At 40.1% G+C, this 21,900-nt stretch overlaps 1 protein-coding gene across 2 annotated transcripts in view; it reads right to left on the bottom strand.

Annotated features, from left to right (window-relative positions):
- Positions 1-2,925: 2,925 nt before the first annotated feature.
- The window catches only part of ANKRD10 (ankyrin repeat domain 10), a 226,293-nt gene continuing 207,318 nt past the window's right edge, over positions 2,926-21,900 (bottom strand). Inside the window, exons 4-6 of one of the 2 annotated variants that reach the window (XM_033948976.1) lie at positions 20,459-20,694; positions 13,763-13,858; positions 2,926-5,389 (exon numbers count right to left, since the gene is read on the bottom strand). In XM_033948976.1, the coding sequence (XP_033804867.1) occupies positions 4,902-5,389; positions 13,763-13,858; positions 20,459-20,694 (820 nt within the window). In that variant the 3' untranslated portion in view covers positions 2,926-4,901. Of the gene's footprint in view, positions 5,408-13,762; positions 13,859-20,458; positions 20,695-21,900 lie in introns of both variants that reach the window. The other variant, XM_033948975.1, reaches the window with a different exon arrangement.

Raw genomic sequence — 21,900 nt, 5'->3', positions numbered from 1 at the left:
TTTTCATATACTCGTATGCACAATATAATCTTATTAACAACACATAATGGTAACCACAAAAATTAAACCACACAAAGAATGCTTTCCCCCTCCCTACCCCTACGCAACATGACTTCCTCTCTCTCATACTTTCCACCATCTATCTCTATTTCTCTCATTTTCTCTCTTGCTTCAAAGGGAGTGGGGAAAGGGAGAGTGATCCAGGGTGCACCTCTCCAACTCCCTCTACTGCCATATCCAACATTTTTCATAATATCACCCATCTCCAGCACAATGCCTTCCTCCATTCCCTCCACCACATCCAACATTTCTCCCTCATCTCTCTTTACCTCACTCCTCTCTCACCACCATGTCCAACAATTCTCTCCCTCTCTATGTCCAATAATTTTTTCTTTCTTCCTTTCTCCATGTACATCATCTCTTACCCTCTCACGCACACCCATTTTCAACAATTCTCCCTTTCAATTCCCTCCCCCTCAGCATCTTTCCCTCCCTCCATCTATGTCCCAAGTTCATGCCCCTACCCTCCCTTCTGTCCCAATGCGCTCCCTCCATCCCTTGTGTCCCAAGTTCATACCCCCTCCCATCCTTACAGCCTTTGTCCCAAGTTTGTGCCCCCTCCCAAGGGTGTGCACCTGTGTTCTGACCGGCTCAAAGACATCCAAGTAGGCCTTATCCTTTCTTTCAGCTGCACTTCTTTCTTCACAAAGTCACAGGCAGCAATAGCAGAGTATGTCCAGAGGTCCTGGTGTGCTGGCTGCATGGCCTGCTATCAAAAGGTGCACAGTTATGCAGCTTAGAGGAAACATTGCTTTATTCCTTTTCACTTTTTATCTAATCAACTTTCTAATCTCCTTCTCTCATCCTATAGCTTCACTTTACATTTCTACTCTTGTATACTCATTATTCTGCTCACTCATCTTGACAACCCCCTACATTGATCAACCATTTCTAACATCTCCTCTCATCGCTTATTCCACCCTCATTTCCTTTCTCTTCTTTCTCTCTCCCGCTCATAAGTGCAACATCTCTCCTTTCTTCCCTTTCATGCCCTATTCTCAAGTCTGACATCTCTCCTCTTTACCCCCTTCCAGCCCCAAGTCTATATCCCCTCCGCCTTTCCCTGTCCTCTCCCTCCTCTGCTCTCCGAGTCATCCATCTCTCCCTTCCCCTTCTGCCCCTTACCCCATTCCTGAGTTTCACATCTCTCCCTTCTCCCAGACCTATATCACTCCCTCTCTAACTTCTACCCCTCCCCCAAATTTGAAATGTCTCGGGAGGGTCCTTATTTCTAGGCGGCACTCTGGTAGAAGTGGTATCTTGCTGCTAGCCAGTGTACCCAGTGGTTGGCTCTATGCTGCGTCCCTTCCCCTACATCTACTCCCCCCCCCCCCCCCATGCGTCTACCTTTAATTTCTTGTAAAAGTTGCCAGGTGGCATAACAGATTCACAGCGTTGCTCTGCTGCCGGTCCCTGCGTCTTCTCTCCACTACAGCCTGCCCTGACAACTTCTTGTTTCTGCTGAGGTGAGCTGCAGTGGAGAGAAGACGCAGGGACCAGCAGAAAAGCAACGCTGTGAATCGGATATGCCACCTGGCAACTGTTACAAGAAATTCAAGGTAGACGCATGGGGGGGGGGGAGAGGAGTTGGTGTTTCTATTCCCACAGGATCCTCGTTGGCCCTGTTACTACCTGCAATTTTTGGGGAGACCATAGCCCTTGTGGTTGCCCCTGTTCTGACACCTATGGCACATGGGCTTGTCATGCCACTGGGGCTTTTACACATCTGTGAAGCTGAAAGCTGTGCCATCGGTAGTTTCACTACCAGCAGAGCCTCTCAAGGTGGACAGGTTTCAGCAATGTCAGACTAACGATGTACCACCCATCTGGGCAGCAGCAGATGAACAGTGCTGAGGCGACAACAGTGTCAATATCGAATATATACTGTGCAGAAGGCATGGCAATTACTTCTTTATTCTGCCATGAAAACTTGATCATTATCAAGTCACTAGGACTCAAACAAGAGTTGATTGCACCTAACCTAACCTATCCCAGGGACCAACTGTAAATGTTGGTGGCCTCTGGATAACTTCCAGTGGTTGGCAATAACCTGGATGGGCATCATCAGCAACCAGATTTGGCCTAATGTTGAATACCTGGATTTGTATCAGCCCCAGCAGTTATCATTAAAAAAAAAAAAAAAAAGCTGACTGCTGTTGGCTGAACATTAGTCAGTCAGTTTATTCTTGAGACAAGAGGGTTAAGTGACTTGCCCAAGATTATAAGGAGTGACAGAAGTCATATGGATTCTGACAGCAACAAAGGAGCACTAGATTCATCTAGTTTGCCTAACTTTGGCCCTCTTTTACTAAACCACTGTAGAGGTTTCTACTGCATCCCGGAACACTAAATGTTCCGATGTTGCTCCAACGCTCCAGGCCATGGTAGAAATCTCCACCACGGCTTAGTAAAAGGGGAGTTTCATTCCTGGTCCTGTTCCATAGACCCTAGTTAATATCTGGCTTTCCCCTCACTATGTTACATCTGAGGGATCCTCTATGCTTATCCCAGGTGTTTTTTTGTTTCCACTATGAGGCTGTTCCATGCATCTGTCCCCACTTTCCATGAATATTTTATTATAGCATGGTCTACCGTTCCACAACTTCTTAGCTATCAAGAATGTTCAATTACTATGATTGATGATGTTACAGTCTGGTTGACTTGCAAATGAAGTACCTGCTTGAACTATTATTGAAGTGTACAATTTAGAGGCCAACCATCCATTTACCTATTATTCTTTACTGAAAATGATGCAATAAAATAAAATTATTGCTATGGCTCTATAAAAGCTTCCCGAGTTCCGTAGCATTCATCATGCCTTGTTCTAGAAATAGCATACAAAAAAGCCATGCAACAAACTCCACATGTAGTGAATTTTTTTTATTTCCACTTTTTTTTAAACAACAAAGGGTAGGCTACATGCATACCTGCCAGCTTAGACATTGCAAAATTTGCAACCAAAACATTAGAAACAAGTGAACTATTAATACAATTAAGGTTTCTTTTTCTTTTTGTTCACTTTGTTTCCCACATCAACATGGAAGTATAACAAGTTGAACATATAACAAAGCACATTGTTATTAAAACAAAATTAAGCTGACATCAGTGCTGGCAATACAATGTTCTCCACCCACCCCTTTCTAAAAAAATAAAAATAAAAAAAGTAACTTACAGTATAAGCACAGTAGAACAATTTAAGATGGCAGGTAGAAATACTGAATCTTAGTGGGGGACACCTCTCCTGTGAATTCAGAGGTATATCGCTTCAAGGTCTAAACATTTTTCAGCATTCATTTTCAGGTCACATAATAACTTACAGTGAATGCACAGTACAATCAAATTTTAGCATGCAATTTCAATAAAGCTATATTTTTGTAAAACTTCTAATTACTTTTACCGACAATATATAAACACCATTATTATACTTTTATACAGGACCCCTCCAATACAAATATTTGAACCTAGTTTTAATATTTAATGGTAAAGTCCATCAGTAGCTAAAAAATCCAGGATGGTGGGTTGTAAATTGTAACCTGGTCTCCCTGCCAGTTGCACCATTGCTCAATGTATCTCTACTGCATTGGTGAGGTCAGGCCTCCTCACCAACTACAAAGCCCTGTTCCTCCAGCACTACATGGCTTATGGACACTGCCGTTAACACATCACAGCCGTTAACACATGTAATTGTTTTTTGTTCATATTATGACCTACAATGCCATGGTCTCCTCTGCAGTTAGGGTGCTCCATGCCACCACTTCATGCAAACATAAAAGGCTATTTTGGTGGTGAGCTGATGTTTCTCGACTCTGTATTGATGTCCATTTGCATGCAGGGTGACAAACATCCCTGAACATAAACTACTTTTTATGTATTGATGGATGGATCCTAATTGCATAATGCACAATGAAAATGATGACCCAAATTTTGAACACTAAGACATACGGTGAAATATCTAGTTAAAGATAACATTATTTTACCTCCATTATCCTGCATATACTTCCTACTTAATCAACCTACTCCTAGTATTAGAAAGCAAGAATCTGAATAAAAAAAGATACTGTACAATTTACATGAACTTTAAATGTAACTCAAATATTTTTATGCTTTTAGTTATATCAGAATTATAACTTTCAGTGTTATAAAAAGTTTCATTTAGCTGATCAGATTCAGTAGACACCTGATCTTCTGTCAACCTAACCAACTAGCGCACCATGTCACAAATCATTTAAGAAACTTCTGGGGGGAAAAACATCAATTTTTCTTTCAAATCTTAGATAATATCAGATTTACAGAAAATCGTTACTATATCTTTAATCAAAAATATTAAAAAATAAACATTTCAGTTAAAAATAAATTTTGCACTGAAAATGTATTCATTTCAATAAGCGTTCATCAAAATCTAGACTGATCAAAGGCAAAACATAGTATTAGTTACAACTCATTTAAGGAAAACCAAAACAACTTGCTCAGCATATTTCTGCAGCGTTACAGTAACATGTAGGATTACATTTAACAACTTTATGGATAATATGAAAATGTGTTTTCAAAGAAGAAAAAGGTTATATAGGCTGCTACGTATCACTACATAAGCCTCATGCATAATTAGAGGAAACTGATCTACTTTTAAAATAAAAAGTATACCAACTGTTCAAATATAATTTTCCTAAATTTAGCAGAAAGATATGTGCTGGAGCTAGCTTCTTTCAAATATGTGAGCAGTTAATGTGCACTGAGCTTATCTTTAAAAAATTAGCAGTGCACAAGCTTGTGATTTTCAAGTACATTGCAAGTCAAAGTGGTGGCGGTGGTTAAGGGAGGGGGTAAGGTGGCATACAGCTTTTTTAAGAACCATGATAAAGATGAAGTGTGCTTAAAACTGCAATATCATATTTCTGCTCAACCTGAACAGAGTTGGAATGCTCAACAACACTGTTTAGGTCAGGCATACTTTCTGCAGTGTCACCAAACCCATGGAAATGTCCATAGTGCAAACTCTCTCCAGGATCCTCCACCAAGGAAGGCCTGTGAGGGAAACAACTGCTCGGGCTTCCATTCAGGTGCAAGGACCCACACATATCTGAAGTATGACTGCCTTTTTCGGCTTCTTCAAAGACACTGTGGTATGAACTGGGAGATGCTTTGCTTCCACCTATGGATAGTTCTGGAGTCATCCAACTGATGAGTCCGTTCTGCGATGGTCCCAGAGTCAAACACTTCTCAGTGCTTGTTTCCATTTCACCCTGCTGTGCGCTGAAGCTGAAGTCCAAATGTCCATTGCTGGGATATCCATTTGTTAATCTACTCACTAGGGAGTTGCCATTTTTCATATCTGCATCAAGAAATACACCTGTCACAAAAGATGAGAATCAAGGAAAATTCACTGTAACCAATCTCTCTAATATTTCCATTACTGGCCTTTCTAATATTATAACACAGCAACTAAAATTAATATACTTTCAATGTGTTTTCCACTATATACATAGATATAAAATGAGGGAGGAGGTGGTATAGCCTATAATTGAAACTAGTGAAATGTGCTGCTATTTATATACATAACAAAGCAGTTACCCTAATTCTGAGGCTATTTACCCACCTATAGTTAGAAGATAGAGTTATCGGGAGAGATAGGGGTGGATGATATAGTATATTCTACTTTCTAATATACCATTTTCTATACTTGAAACAAAATTATCTTAACAAAATTTTTCCCATAATGAACACAGCACAGTTTGAGTTACAGTTCAAAGATCTTCAGTAATCCATTAATCACGTTAAAGTCATTACAATAAAAAAGTTCAGTGAATTAATCTTTGCATAAAGAGCAGAATGGTTAAAAGAAAATGTACATGCACATACAAAAACTGTAGTAGAATGTCACAGTGAAAAACAGGTTGAAAGACTACTGCGCAGGTGGTAATATGCACTGTGATGTAAGTGTTCTAGAGACAATAGTTATTTTTAGCACTTCAACACAACCGGAGGAATAAGCTTATGGGGTAATTGGATCCAAAAGTTACTCAATCTATGCCCTATATCAAGGGTGTCAAAGTCCCTCCTCGAGGGCCGCAATCCAGTCGGGTTTTCAGGATTTCCCCAATGAATATGCATGAGATCTATTTGCATGCACTGCTTTCATTGTATGCTAATACATCTCATGCATATTCATTGGGGAAATCCTGAAAATCCAACTGGATTGCGGCCCTCGAGGAAGGACTTTGACACCCCTGCCCTACATGGAACAAACAGGAATCTCTGGGACACTGCAAGGTTCAACAGTCTCTCTGCGTCTCTCTGCGCCAGAAGTGGATCGTGTGTGGAGTTGGATGTGAGTTCTGCACAGAGGGTCCTGACCTGTTGCCTGTGATGCAGTAAGATTTAAAGCCCTGGCGCAGCAGAGCAAAACGGAGATTTCCCCGTCGGGTTAATTGGCAGCGGTGTCCGGGTGTATATGCACTGATTGTGGGTACCTTGGAGAGAGCCTGGACTTCATTGGCAGCTAAGTTGTTTGTGTGTTTTGGGGGTTTTTTTTGCCTTTTTCTGCTCATGTAGCAATATTAGTGATTGTTGTGCTGAGGTGCAGATTTTTCCACACGATTATTTTATGACCTTTTTGGCGTGCTGATTTATACGGTGGTTTTCTGAGGGCTGCTACAGTGCCTCTTTCTTTACCACTGCTTATCTCTCACACGTGTGCAAGTGGTCTTATTGTGTCTGCTTGCTTTACAAGAAGTGGAGGTTTTTTTCGCCATATGAAGCTGAACCAAGGCTTTTTCTCCACTTCTTTTTCTACTCGTGAACGAATGAGTGAAGCGTGTGTGTGTGATGGTGAGGCCTTACAGTGTCCCAGAGATCCCTGTTTCTTCCATTTAGGGCATAGATTGAGTAACTTTTGATTATATATGTCCTTTTCCTGAGTTTTTTTTTGAGTAATTGTATCCACTCATTTGTTCAGAAGCACAATAACTGATATTTGTGGACTGGCCAGTATCAAATTTGAGGTGGAAGACAAAAACCATGGGACTGGAATTTACCCTACTGAAAATTACCTAAGACTTAAGAGGTTCAGGTCATTTTCAAGGACAGCATGCTGATATGCACTGGAAGTTCCAGCATCTGCATGACATTTAATCATTTTTATCAGAGAGAACCTTTACATACCTTTTGAGAAAACCTAGTCATGCTATACTAAAATAGATAGTTGGAAAAACAGTGCAACAAGTGTGTTTAAATTGTACTTTTTTTTTTTTAAGGAATGGTAGACTGGAGTTTATGTACAGAGCAGGCATGTACAAGAAACATATACCGATACTAGCCTTCAACATCAGTAAACTTTCATTTAATTGGTAATCTATGCAAGAGAAGATACATACAAAATACCATACATAGGCAACAGAGGTTTCAGAGGATTGTAGAACCAAGATTACAGAGAGATCAGTGCGATATTACCACAAACACCTATCCAAAAATAGCGTGATGGTTTAGAGAACTCAGATAGCAATGAAACTATTAGGTATGTATCAAGCTTAATATGGTAATGCCACTAATTATGTCACAGCTGTTGAAAAGATGCATTTTGATTTCCCCTCTCTACTCGTTACATGGTAAGAAGAAGCCAAAATGTAATCTGCTCCAGAAACTTATTAATGCCCACATTGAAAAGCACAAAACCAAATATGGTTATAAATGCTGTGGGGCTCTTAATCAAAACTTTAAAATGTCCACAAACCAGCCTAAGTTGGCACTTAGACGTCCTAATAGGAGGGATGTCTAAGTGTCCAAGTCCGGCCAGCCATCTGAAAATAAGGTTAAAGGGGGGGGGGGGTCGTCGGCAAATCTCCTGCTATGGGGGGGAGGGGGATGTCAGTTGGGTTAGAGAAATTGAGTATCTCTCCCACTGCCAAGGAGAGTTAGGGGGATGTTGGTTGGTAGCAGGAGACATTGGGCATCTCTCCCGCTGTTGTGGGTTTGTTTGTTTATTCTGCGCATCTGCCCATCCTTGTAACCAGCTATGGGCACATGAAAATTTATCGAGTCTTTGATACTCTCCGCCAACCTCATTTGCATGAGTGTTTTTTGAGGAATGAATTGTTTTTTACAATCGCTACTATAATGTTGTTTTTTTTGGACAATCTAGTCCCTAGTCTTTGTGCTTTTAAAAGCATTAAAAAAACAACCCAAAACATTGATTCACTTATTTTGAATCTGCCTTGCAATTGTTGCATGCTCTTTTTATGGCTATCAGTTACAGATCAGTGATCAGTCTCAAACTACCAAATTAGAACATAGCTCGAGACTACAAAGCTGTGCATTATGCTTCAAGGAAAAAATACTATACAAATAATGCAGCTTTTACTTTTTTTTCTCCAGCCCTATTCTCTATGTATAAAATACAGGGCCCCTTTTAGAGTCATGGTAGTGATGCTGATAAGGTAAACACACTGAAAACCATTCAATTCCTATGGGCTTTGGTTTGTTTACCATGGCAACATCGGTACCACAGTTTGTAAAAGGGGTCCACAGTTTGCTAACCTTGAACTGCACAACTTTTTGCTATGGAAATAAAAAGAGATAGTGCCCTGAATACATAGACTTCTGATAATTTATCTAGAAAATAAATCAGAACCAAATGGTGAAGCATCAAAGGTAGAACTCCCAAGTGATTTGCAGGCTTCTTTATAGGTATGCTCTACTGAAGTGACTGCAATGGTATAATCAGTTCAAGCCTTGGCTCAGACTTGTAAATCCAATGCCAAGAAATTTAAAGATATAGGAAATCAGTGGACTTCCTTAGGCTCCTTCCTAAGGAAGTCCCTGATTGGCTCAGACGCCTCAGGCTCCTCCCCAAGGGAGGAGCGCGAGATGTTTGAACCAATCAGGGCCTAAGGCCCAGTGTCGTCGCAAAGAGAGGAGGAGCAGGTGGTGTTGTCAGTACCTCCTGTTCCCAACTTTAAGATATGGGGCACGGGGGCCTGGAGGGGGATGGGGGCCTCTGGTGGCAGAAGGGAGTGGGTATCCCTTCTGTCTTTTTCTTCGGGGGGGGGGGAGAAGGTTTTTCCTGGCAGGAGGGAGTGGGCATCCCTACTGCAGTTTTTTTCCGGGGAGGGAGTAGGCATCCCTCCTGCCTTTTTCTTCAGGGTAGGAGGGTAGGGGAGAGGTCTTTCCTGACAGGAGGGAGTGGGCTTCACTCCTGCTATCTTTTTGGGGTTCGGGGTGGGAAAGCTTTTTTAATGGGACAGATGGTGCATGTTTAATTCACGCAGAACATCTGTTCCATTAAAAAAAAAGCAGAAGGACTGACAGCAGTGACAGGAGGCTGCTTCCCCTGTACTGTTAGGGTTCTGTGCATGTGTCAGTCGCTCATTGAGCGACTAAGTCAGTGGGTTTGCGTGCAAATCATTTGCATGCAAACTTGACAGTGATTCAATCACTGTTGGAAAATTGGCCAACAGCAATTGAGTTGCTATCTTTAGTGAATCTAGCCCATACTTGTCTCTTTGAAGGGAGATGTTATGAAAATTAAAGACACATAATCTATGTTGATTTAAAAGATAAAGAGGTGTTACATAGGAAAGTGGAGCAACTGGAGAACTTTTCAAGTCATCCTAAATGCGAGATGATTTCACCTTTGAATGTGTTTAAACAATATTTATCTGAAGTGCTGGGATTATCTAGTGAATCTCTACCTCCCATTAATAAGGTGCTCTTTTTACATTTACATTACATTAGTGATTTTTATTCCGTTTGTGCCTTGCGGTTCAAAGCGGATTACATAAGAAGAGAGCTGGACATTTCCAGGAGGGTACATGACATTGGAGAATACAGATCGAGGGTATAGACTTAATGACAGAATGAGTGTGTAGACATAATAACAATGGAAGATAAATCAGGTTACATTACTATACATATCAAATAGTCTGTTTCCATACGTTGGTAGGTAATCGGTTTCGGTAGGATGAATTAGGTTCCAGGTATTTTAATTTATTTATTTATTATTATTTTTTTATATATTTTTGGTCGATTGAGGGTATGGTGCCAGGGAGTGAGCAAACCTGGTCGGTGGAAGAGGAGAGGGAGATTAGGTAGATTGTATATACTTTTTGAATAGCAGCGTTTTGATTTCTTTACGGAATGCTTTGAAGTCAGATGTTGAGGTTAACAATCTAGTGATGGAGGGTTCGAGTTTTGCTGCATGCGTTGCTATGAGGTTATCATAAAGCTTTTTACGATGAGTGCCATTGAGTGGTGGGTATGAGAATGGTGTCAGTGTTCTTCTTATTCTGGGTGGAAGGTTACGGTTTAGGCGATCGTTTAGATAGGCAGGTGCAGTACCGTTGAATACTTTGAAGATTAGACAGTACAGTTTGAATTGAATTCTGGCTCTAATCGGTAGCCAATGTGAATCTAGGTAGGCGTTGGTGATGTGGTCATATTTTTACAGACAGGAAGGAAAGTTCAACAGTCAGAAACTGAAGTGGAAGCAGCTACCTCTTTTTGATAGTTTGGTCTCTTCTGGTGTTTTGAGATCAACTGGAAATATTGTTGAAAGAGCAACATTGTTGGTAACTTTTGCATTTGAGCAGGACTTACATTAGCCATGAGATTATTTTAGAAGAGCATCTGTGCTTTTTTAATGCCAAAGGATATGGATTTTTCCAGACGGGTCTAAAGTTGCTCATGAGAGGCTTAAACAGTTTATTGTTATTTGCCAAGTATCATGTTTCAAACAGTGGCCAACACAGGTCACAAGTACCTGGCAAGTTCCCAACTAGAAAAACAGATTTTATGCTGCTTATCCTAGAAATAAGCAATGGATTTCCCCCAACTTCTTCTTGACAATGACTAATGGACTTCTCTTTTAGGAAATTAGCCAAACTTATTTTAAACCCTGCTAAGTTAACTGCTTTCACTACATTCTCCGGCAAGGAATTCCGGTGTTTAATTACCCATTAAGTAAAGAAATATTTTCTCCGGTTTATTTTAAATCTACTATTTAGTAGCTTCACCGCATGGCCTCTAGTCCTAGTATTTTTGGAAAGCATAAACAAGCAATTTACATCTACTTGTTCCACTCTACTCAGTATTTTATATAACTATCATATCGCCCCTGAGGTGTCCTGCAAAAAGAGATTTTTGGGACATACAAAAATTGCTCATAACTCAGGACATTTACCACACAAAATTCTATCATGGTAATGCCTTATTGGTACTAAAACATTAGTCTGACTTTTTTTCCTTAAGACATATGAGATTAACTGGGTTTTCAGAGTCAATAATAGGCAATTCAGTATTTTGACTAGCTTCAACTTTATATGTACTATTAAACTTGCTAAGTTTTAAAACCATTTTTGAACACAGATAAAACAAATTTTCAAGGGGGAGGGGGTGGTTGGTTGGTTTCAATTGCTCTTGTCTCCTTACAATCCTGATATCCACAGTTCTCAAAGTTTCAGGGAGTTATAAGAGTACTGAATATTCCATTAAGGACGTGGAATAGATAGTCACCCCCATTTGCTGATCATAGAAATGAAGTTGCCAAGAATAATAATAAAGCAAGGTTTAAAAATAAATCAGGATGCCCTAGGAGATATTTACAGTAATTTCAACAAAATGCCACTAAATGAAATATTACCCCCAAGGTATTACAGGTCTCTGTGGCTTAAATGCAGTTACTGGTGGATGACTTACACCCTACGGAAACTTGAAAATAAATCTTTCCAAGCTTTGCAACACACTGCAGTACTTGCAACTTCTTCAGAGCCCCTCTGAAAATTCTGCTTTTACATCTCTAACACCACAGAAAGATAGAGGCCAATTCTTGTCATTTAAATAACTGGTGCAATCTGCTGGAATGTATGTCGCAAACATACCTGTCAGATAATCTGGTTGGAAAACTCTGCACAATTCTTCCCCCCCCCCCCTTTTTTTCTACATTTACTCATTTTGGTACAGATTTCCTCTTCTCCCCCCCTCACCCACACAATATGCAAACTTCCCTGCAATTTCATTCATCAGAATTTCATCAAACATAGTGCATTCAAAATCTAAATTTATAAAAATCATAATGAACCAAATGACTGTGAAAGATGGAATACTCGTATAAGATAAGTATTATATTCTACAGGGTGCTCACAAAAACACTCCTTGATTTTAAATGGTTACAAAACCAAAATTTATTCTTTCACCTTTGAGGCTACAGTTTCATCAACTCATAAAGTTTCATATGGTATCTGTTGATTATATACACTCGATGGGTGCCCCATCTGTTACTCAGCAAACATTGATGCGATAATCGAGCTTGGACTAGACTCTCTGAAGCATACCCGGCGTGATCGCATTTATAGCTTCAGTGATACATTCCTGCAGATCATCCATATTTGTGGGTAGTGGGAGGTACGTACCCCAAAGGAAAAAGTCACAAACAGTAATGTCCAGTGATCTCGGGGGCCACTTGAGGAACACCTGGTCATTTTTCACATTGAATTATCTGAAGGTTGTTTGTAACTTCTGCACCAATTGCAGCTTATAAGGGTGAAAGTGCAAGCGATTGTGTATGATCTTGCTAACTATGATTTTTGGGACCTGTATTTGCTGTCATCTTATTTATAAACATAGTCCAATAAGTTTTGATTTTGTAACCATTTAAAATCAAGGAGTGTTTTTGTGGGCACCCTGTATTGTAAAATAGTATGCTATGAATTGAAGCCACTGGCAGTGAGAACTCCCATAATGCTTTATTTGCCCTGTCTACACAAAGTAATAAAACATGCTCCATTTGCACTAATGAGAAATCCTCAACATAAACATGTGTACATTTTAAGATGTCTCTCAAAGGGATACCCAGCAGAAGAGAACAGAAAAAAAAAAATAAGTGTGCAAAAGTCCATTTTAGGATCATGTGCAAATTAAAACTCTCTGCAACTCTTTAAAAATCTACTTTTTATTTTTTTTCAGTTGTTGTTCCCAGCAGCTTTTTCCCGGTGCTCGTTTGCATTTCTAGCTCAGTCAGAACAGTCTATTTATAACTAATATGAAGCATGGTTTTATTGCACATTTTTGGAGCTAGAGCAGAACCTGGGATGCACAATTTAAAGAAAGGCAACCCATGCATGCGACAGTGTCGAAAAAATCTGAACTTAGTTAACTGTATTGCATTTTGGAACATTTAAAATTATGGCATGCTTAAAAATGTATATACATTTATATTATGTAGAACGTGTAATGGGTATCACTAGAATTAAATAAAATTCTAAATACAGAAACTATTCGTTTGAGCTGCCGAATTGTAACTTATTTGTAATTTGCAACAAGGCACATAAAATAGAAGCTTTATGTTTAAGTACTGAGCAGGGCACTAAGATCCACAATCATTACACTTTATCCCCTTTAATACTGGTAACAAAATTCTACACACATACCCACACCCCTAATCTCTTACATAACTACTTATGAAAAGACATCATAGGCATTACAGTAGTACAACAGTTTCCAAGACACTGAATAACAATGTGCAAAATGTAAGCAATTGCACTAGAGGAGTTTCAGAAATAAAAGGCATACTGATTTATGCAACGGCAGGGGGTCTCCATTGGAGACACTGTACAGATATCAATTTCTTTAGATCCAACAAAGCCACTCTCCTGAAGCTGGGTCTCCTCAGTCATTTGAGGGCTGTTGCAGCTAAGAGGTAACTGTCCAGCCCCACCTGAAACATCAGCAGAGTCTGTCTCTACATGCATGCTGTCAGCATCGTCCTCGGCGCCTCCATTTACAGTCTGCATTAAGCTGGCAAAACTCCCAACTGTGAAAAGAAGGCATTGTTGATTTTAAACTTCTAGTGAGAGGCAAAAGTGGACAGCCCTAAAAACACTCCACCCAATTTTCCAATGCAACAAGGAAAGTTGCAAATCCAATAACTTTGGGCATTTTCTGTAGCCGTTACATTGGATATCACACACTGTTGTACCAGCACTTTTGCAAGAGTATGTGCCAGGAAAATCTGTGGTATTTTATGACTGCGTAAAAAAGTTTTAGCATATTTTGGAAATACAACTTCAACAGGGGTTTGCTGTGTTCATCTGTAGCAATATGCTAGGTACATTATAACAGATTTATTTAATTAGGAAGTTGACTCTTATCCCCAAAGGTTTATCAATAGATCATTAGACTATAAGGTACTACACATCTCCCTCGTTATTCGTGAGGGATAGGGGCAGAGCCGGACCGTGAATAGGGAAATACCGTGAATATCTGGCTCTGACCCACCCTCGCCTCCCTCCTGCCTTCCCCCAGCATCCTGGCCTTACCTGGTGGTCTAGCGGGCTTTCGAAGCAGGAGCGATCTTCCTACGCTCCTGCCCCGTGTAGATCGCTAATAGGAAATGGCTGTGGGGAGTTCCTGTCGTAGTCTCGAGAGACTATGGGAACTCACAGCAGCCATTTCCTATTGGCAATCTACACAGGCAGGAGCGTAAGAAGATTGCTCCTGCCCCGAAAGCCCGCTAGACCACCAGGTAAGGCCGGGATGCCAGGGAGAAGGCAAAAATATGGGGGTTTTTTTCCCCCCTCCCTCCTTCCCAAAAAAATCACGATTATGTGAAATTGCGAGTGCGGATGGGGAGGGGGAAGTGTATCAGCTCCTGTGTCATGTACCATTCTCGGGGGGGGGGGGGGGGGTTGCAGCCTGCTCATTATTCAGTGGTGAAAACAATCAAGATTTTTTTCTGAAAAGGACATTAAGGGATAAATTCTATATATGGCGCTGAAAAAAAGTCAGCATGGAAAAAAATGGAGTCTAAAGGAGACATCCTGTGTCCAGCACTCTTCACCTTGCAAGCAGCAGAGCAACGCAATATTTTACCCAATGATTTCTATAAATGCGGTAAATGTAGTATTTGCACGTCAACTAGACAAATCAAGGAATTTGTAAATCCATCTAACAATAAAACATATTCCATCAGACATTTTTTGACGTGCGACTCAAGTTACATCATTTATGTCATTCTTTGTCCATGCTCAAAACTGTATGTTGGCAAATCGATCCGTCCATTCCGCATTAGAATTTGCAAGCATACATCTAACCTCAAATGTGGTTTCACCAATGCCCCCATTGTTGAACATTGTCAGCTTTTTAAACACACTTTCAGTCAACTTCGGTGTTGGTGCATTGACAAAGAACCACCGAATATTAAAGGTGGAGATTGCCATAAAAAACTGCTTCAGAGAGAGGCCAGATGGATTCACAGACTGAACACTTTGACACTATATGGATTGAATATGAATATCAGTTGGAAAACATTTTTCTGATACATTCATTTTTGTTTTACATCTCCCTGACACTCATTTATTGGATTAATTTTTATAACATCAGTGGTGGTGGGCTTAGCCGATCAAAAGTTGTTTATGCCTACGTAGGCATTTTTCATGAGATCAGAGTGGGTGGGCTCGGTCTCTTTTTTTCACTTATTTTCCTCCAATGGGAGCGCAGCTTTCTCAGCTGACAGCGTATTTAACACGCATGCGCTGGCGTCTTTTATCCACAAGCACCATTTTCAAGCAAATAGTTGTTTGAACTGACAACAGTAAGTACTACATTATTCAACGATTAAAATTTAAAAGTTGTTTTTGGTAATCATTGAATTCATTTATATATTGCAGTTTGCCAAAAAAAACCCCGAAGAAGCCACCGACGAGTGGCGAAATGGGCCCCGTTGGGCCATCATTGGGGTTTACCACTGCATCGCCCTGAACATCATTAAGAGGCACTTTACCATACAGAGTTTAAGATAAGTGCTCTATTTATTTATTTATTGGACATTGATTTACATTTTAATTAACAAGCTTTAAATCATGAGTGAGAGTAGAGGGTCGATGAAAGAAAATCCTACCTGCATTACCTTCTAGGCGTTCAATTATTGAACGTTGCAGGATCTCTGAGACCCTCTCTCTCAACTGAACAACAACTTTTGGGTTGGTTTAGAAACCTGTTTTTTGTTTTGTTTTGAATGTCTATTCATTGAGGTTTCTTTAAGCCTGGGTCAGATTTAGTGTTCTACTGTAAACTCTGCACAGATCAGGCATATTCTACAACAGTGTGCATAATTTTTAGGAACATCCATGACATACTCCTGCCTTTCCCATGGTCGAGCCCCCTTTTGAAATCCTTGTATTAGAATTTACGCAACCACCTTATAGAATATGCTTAGAAAGTTGCGATCAAATATTTTAACTAGTGCCGCTTGTTAGTGGCCAACTATCAGCACTGATTGGTTTGTTAAACAATCAAGTTGCACACATAATTTGGCCGTGTGGCCAAATCTGCACCTGCAACTTTAGTTGCCATATACAGAATCCAAGGGTAAATGTACAGTTGAAATATTTGCAGTTTTGAATTTTGTGCACGACTTATGTGCATGATGCCTTGTTTGTTGCATCAGTTTTGTCCAACTGTGAAATGTTATGTTGTTTTGTATAGTGCATCATTCTTTAAAAGTTGGTCCTTATCACCTTTTCACAAAGATATACAGAAGACTGCATGTACAAAATGAAATTTTAAACAAGAGTCCACAGTGACCACTGTTTTTTGTCTATTTAAAAGGAGGTAATTAAGGGAAGGCGATTCCTTTTGAAGATTTGGGGACCCTATTTAACGCAGTTGCACCCGAGAGGGCGCAGTATATTGCTTAATGAGTTATGAATAGGTATGTAGTTAAGCTAGCGATTTCACCCCGAAGCTCAGCACGGGGTGGGGAAAGGTGTTTCCCTCTCCTAACCAAGCTATTAGAATCCATCATATCCACCCAACTCTCTTCCTACCTAGAAAGATTCTCTATCCTCCTACCCCACCAATTCGGCTTCAGACCCAACTTCAGCACCAAATCCCTCTTGGCCTCACTAATCTCTAAGGTGCAACAACTCCATTCGCGTAACAAATCTGCTGTTCTTCTTCAATTCGACCTCTCCGCAGCCTTCGATGTCGTTCACCACGACATCCTAATCTTCCAACTCTCCGAAATAGGCATAAGCTCCACTGTCCTAGACTGGTTCTCGAAATTCCTACGCTTCCGCTCCTATACCGTTAATACAAACGGTACCTCATCCCCCCCCTGGAAGCCGAAATGTGGAGTCCCGCAAGGCTCACCCCTCTCCCCTATCCTTTTCAACATCTACATGTCCTCTCTGAAACGACTTCATCTATCCCCCCTAGAAACTCTCTACTCCTACGCTGACAACATCCTCATCCTCCTCGAGACCGACTCGAACCTCTCTAACCTCACTGAAAACATATCCTCATGTATTACGAACCTCCAATCCTGGGCCCAATCTGTACAAATGAAACTAAATGAGTCCAAAACAAAACTACTTTGGCTTGGCCCTATTTCAGACCATTTACCCTCCTCCATTCCACTACCTTCCGGCCCCACTCTCCAGCTTGAGTTTTCAAGCAAAGTCCTAGGCTTCGTCTTAGACTCCTCCCTCTCCTTCAGTGATCACCTCAACTCCCTGGTAAAAAAATGCTTCTTTAGCCTCCATATGTTGAGGAAAGTAAGATCCTGCTTTCACCATTCTCATTTCGCCATCCTCGTTCAATCCACCATCCTCTCCAGACTGGACTACTGCAACTCCATCTATATATGCCTAACTAAGAAAAACCTCCACAGACTTCAACTAATTCAGAACGCCGCGGCCAAGCTTATTTTCGCAAAAGGCAAGTTTGATCACGTCTCCCCTCTCCTCTCCAAGCTTCACTGGCTCCCAGTATACTCCAGAGTCCTCTATAAATGTGCCTGCTTAGCCTTCAAGATTCTACATGGCATCCTACCCCCCGTTATCCCACTCCTTTGGAATTCCTCTAACCCACTCTCCTCTAGATCCTCCCAAAAACTGAAACTATCTTTCCCATCTACAAAAGGTATATCCCGCGCAGGAAAACTTGGAACATCCCTCCCTTTTAGAACCACAGAACTCTGGAACAACCTCTCATCCCCGCTCAGAAATGTTAGCTCCTTCCAATCCTTCCGTAAACACCTGAAAACTTGGCTCTTTTTAAAAATCTAATCACCCCCGTTCTCTAGTACCCTGTTCCCTCCCTATCTTCTTATTCCCTCTCCTATATCCATCTTTGTAGTTCCTTTCCTCTCAACCTCTGTAAACCGTGCCGAGCTCTGCGCTTGCGGAGATGATGCGGTATACAAACCTAAGGTTTAGTTTAGTTAGTTTAGTTTAGTGTTTGGGGGATGGAGAGAGGGGGAGTATAAGGAGAGGGAGGGAGTATAAGGGGAGGGAGGGTGTAGAAGGATACCAGGATGGGGGGGAGAGTACACCTATTTTGATGGGGATTGCTGGATGCTGGGAGAGGGAGAGCATTTATGCTGTATAATTATGGTTTAAGCCACTTGGCATATTGTTCTTTGCTCTTCTATTCTCTTACTGAATTGTTATAGTAACGGGTTGTTACTTGTTAACCATTATTTCCATTATGCAGAAAAGAAAGAAGGGAGGGGGACCCGGTGGGTGACACAATATTAATAGCTAAATCTATGGATGACATGGGTTGCATTGTCCTATGCTTTTTATTGTGGCTTTTGAGTGCTGTCATCAATACAAATCGTTTGAACATAAAAGGAGGTAATTTTGAAATAGATTGCTTATTTGTGTAGGCCACGTAGGTATCTATTTTATTAAAAACACAGACATCTATGTATCTTCATTAAAAAGTAGGGGTAAACTAGAAAACACATCTACACAAATTGCAGACATTTATGCCTTCTTATGTGAATGTTAGCAAAGTACATGCCTAAATTAAGATCACTCATGCTCTGTCCCAGAACACATCTACAAATGGGTTGCATAAGAACATGTATCTTCTTATCACTGAGGGTTTGGTTTTTTTACATGCATACCTGAAATAATTTTATAAAATCCCTTTTACATAGAAAAAATATCCTTTAATTACCTCCTAAATGTGAGTGCTATGGCCTCAAATCAAACCTTTCCAGCTAGAACATATTATCCAGAAAGTGAAAAAGTACATGCAATGAAGACAAAACTGGACAGTAAGATTATCTTATTCAGCCTTTAACCACATGCAAACACTCTAGTCACTGGCGTTGGTCTTCATGAGATTCTTGGCTGTGTATTAAAAGATTAGAGAATGAGCATATCACCACCAGCGTTATTTGGGGGCAACATCAACAAAAATATTTATCCAATCTCATCATTGAGAACAATTCTTTCCCTTCGTCTGGCTAATTATACCCCAGATTCTTTATTTATCCCAATTTAATCCGATTTAATTCTTTTGATCAACTCCTAGATTGAATTTGAAGATTCCTATGATTTTCAAAGGCTTACATGGATTAGCAATATGTTCCCAACTGCTCTGCAGTGTTTGTGGTATATGTTACAACGCAGAGTAGGCTCTGATTAGCAGTTGTTCCATTTCTCAGTGCACTAACAGATATAAAAATGATATCTTGCACAACGGAACTGCAAAAGGCTGAACACTTAGGGCCCAATATTCAGCTGGCAGCGGTCAGCATTTTTTTTGGCTACCACTGGTATTTCCCCAAATATTTGTCGCCAGGTCATATCCAGGCACCAACACTGAATACCCAGGTTTAGGTACCTGGATAAAACTTATCCAGTTAAGTGCCGATATCTAGCACTTAAATGGATACATTAATCAGATATAAACAGAACTGTGTTTTAATGTGGTCCTATTTATCCAGTTAACTGCTAATATTGGTAGTTAACTGGATAAATGCTATACAATTTTATCTTAGGTACTGAGTGTATTCAGTTGCATTATCCAGTTAAGAACCATTGGCTATGCTTGGCCAGCCTTGTGGTATAGAACAGGTACAAGTGAATTGTTTTTTTTACTCCATGAAAAATTACAAAGATTAGGGGATGCTCGAAGTTACAGGGACATTCTTTTAAAACCAATACGAGGAAATATTTTTATCACTCAGAGAATAGTTAAGCTCTGGAACATGTTGCTGGAGCATGTGGTAACAGCGGTTAAAATACATAGAATTAAAAATGGTTTGAATAATTTAAACAGAAGCCTCTTCTGGCTGTTTAAATCATTTTAAATATTGGGCCATGAGTTTCCAGAAGAATGAGATACATTTTTAAAAAAGAAAAGCATAAATGACAAATCACATCTATTTTCTTTTTGCAAATTCATTTTTCCTAATAGAACAATAACTTGAGACGACTCCAATATTACTAGCTCAATATTTAACTATGACTGTTTTACTAACATTTTGATTTTATTACCCAGGCAGATCTGCAGGGCTGTTAAAGAATACTTATGGTCTGACAGAAGACATGCTCTAATTCCAGTCTCCTCTTCAGCTACACAACCCAATGTGTGGAAGGCTCAATTTATCCCATACCTTCAGTTCTAGCCTTCTTTACTCCAGCAGATTCCATCTCGTTGAAAGATCTCTTGCGACTGTTCCCACCTCCAATGTGACTGGGAGGAGTGATCTGATGGGTCCCATTTAAAGTGCCATTGCAATAGAAACCATTCAGCCGACAATTCTGGAGGTTCAAGAGAAACTGAGCGCAATCTCGGAAGCCCTGGGTATGTGCAAGGTCGGCTGCAGTCAGGCCACTGGCATTCCTCAAGCTGCACGACACAAAGGAAGAGAATTACCATCTAGTCTTCAACCTCATCAGCTGCTCTCAATGACTAACTATCTGTCGGTGATTAGAGAGAACATAAGTCTTCGCTTAAGGAAGTATGAGTCAAATTTTGTTTTATAACTAACTTTCTTCTTTGCATGTAATTGACTCCTACGCTGTTTGGAAGACAATATAATTCAAAATGAATATACTACACTCCTTAACAAAATAAATTATCTTCCTATTTATGCTTCTGGATATATTTTACATCTTCATTGCATGTCTGAAGCATCTTAACTTAATATACACTTCAGACTCCTGATGTCACACTGTCTGCTAACAGGTTTTTTTCCTAGGCTTTATCCTCATAAGCTAAAACCAAAGCTTTATTGCAAATTAATTATTCTGAACTAAAAAAAACGTTTTTAAAAACCCTCAATATCAATTGGCAATTGTCCATGGCATTCTTTTAGTCCTGTATTTCTATACACATATTTTAAAAACCACCACATTTTACACTTAATTATGAGAAACTTAACTCCGTGTTTCTGCTCATACTTTACTAACAGACTTGATTCATGTTTCACAGCAGTGACATCATAAGTGGGGGGGACTTGACTTTGTTCTTACATTTGAGACAATCCCACATGGCTAGCTAAAGTAGAGAATCAGGAGCCCTTATTAAATACAAGCTCCTTTTTATTCTTCTGAGAACAAGAAGAAAGAAACAAGGGTAAACACACAATGATATAACTGGCACAAATGAACAGAACACAAACAGCACCTCTCTTATTGTGTCCCCCCCAAAATGAAATTGCCATCTCCCAATCATCAATTAAAGAGGCATCATTGTTTGGCAAGATGAAGCTTTTATCTAAGGCCTCCAATACTATTTGAGGAATTTAATTACTTTCTCTTCTACCCCAAGAGACACCCCCTCGAGGACAGCACTGGCCAGCTGTCTTGTTACTCTAACTCAAAGACATTTTTGGTCTGGTCTGGCTGCTAAGTATATAAAGGCCAGGGTAAGAATCAAAATAGCCTATGCTGCAATCATGAATAAGATGCAGTCTGAATTCTCAGATCGTAATCTCCGTTTATCACTAGGGTGGCAAAAATCCTAGCTTTTGATCCAAACATCTTAAATAAAATAGGGAAAGACTGGAGAAAGGATTTACATAAGTACTGCAAGGTAAATCAAATGATTTCC

This window comes from Geotrypetes seraphini, chromosome 6, assembly GCF_902459505.1.
Source record: "Geotrypetes seraphini chromosome 6, aGeoSer1.1, whole genome shotgun sequence".
Lineage (NCBI taxonomy): Eukaryota > Metazoa > Chordata > Amphibia > Gymnophiona > Dermophiidae > Geotrypetes > Geotrypetes seraphini.
The sequence above is the reverse complement of the archived record's forward strand: the minus strand, read 5'-3'. Positions and strand labels throughout refer to the sequence as shown.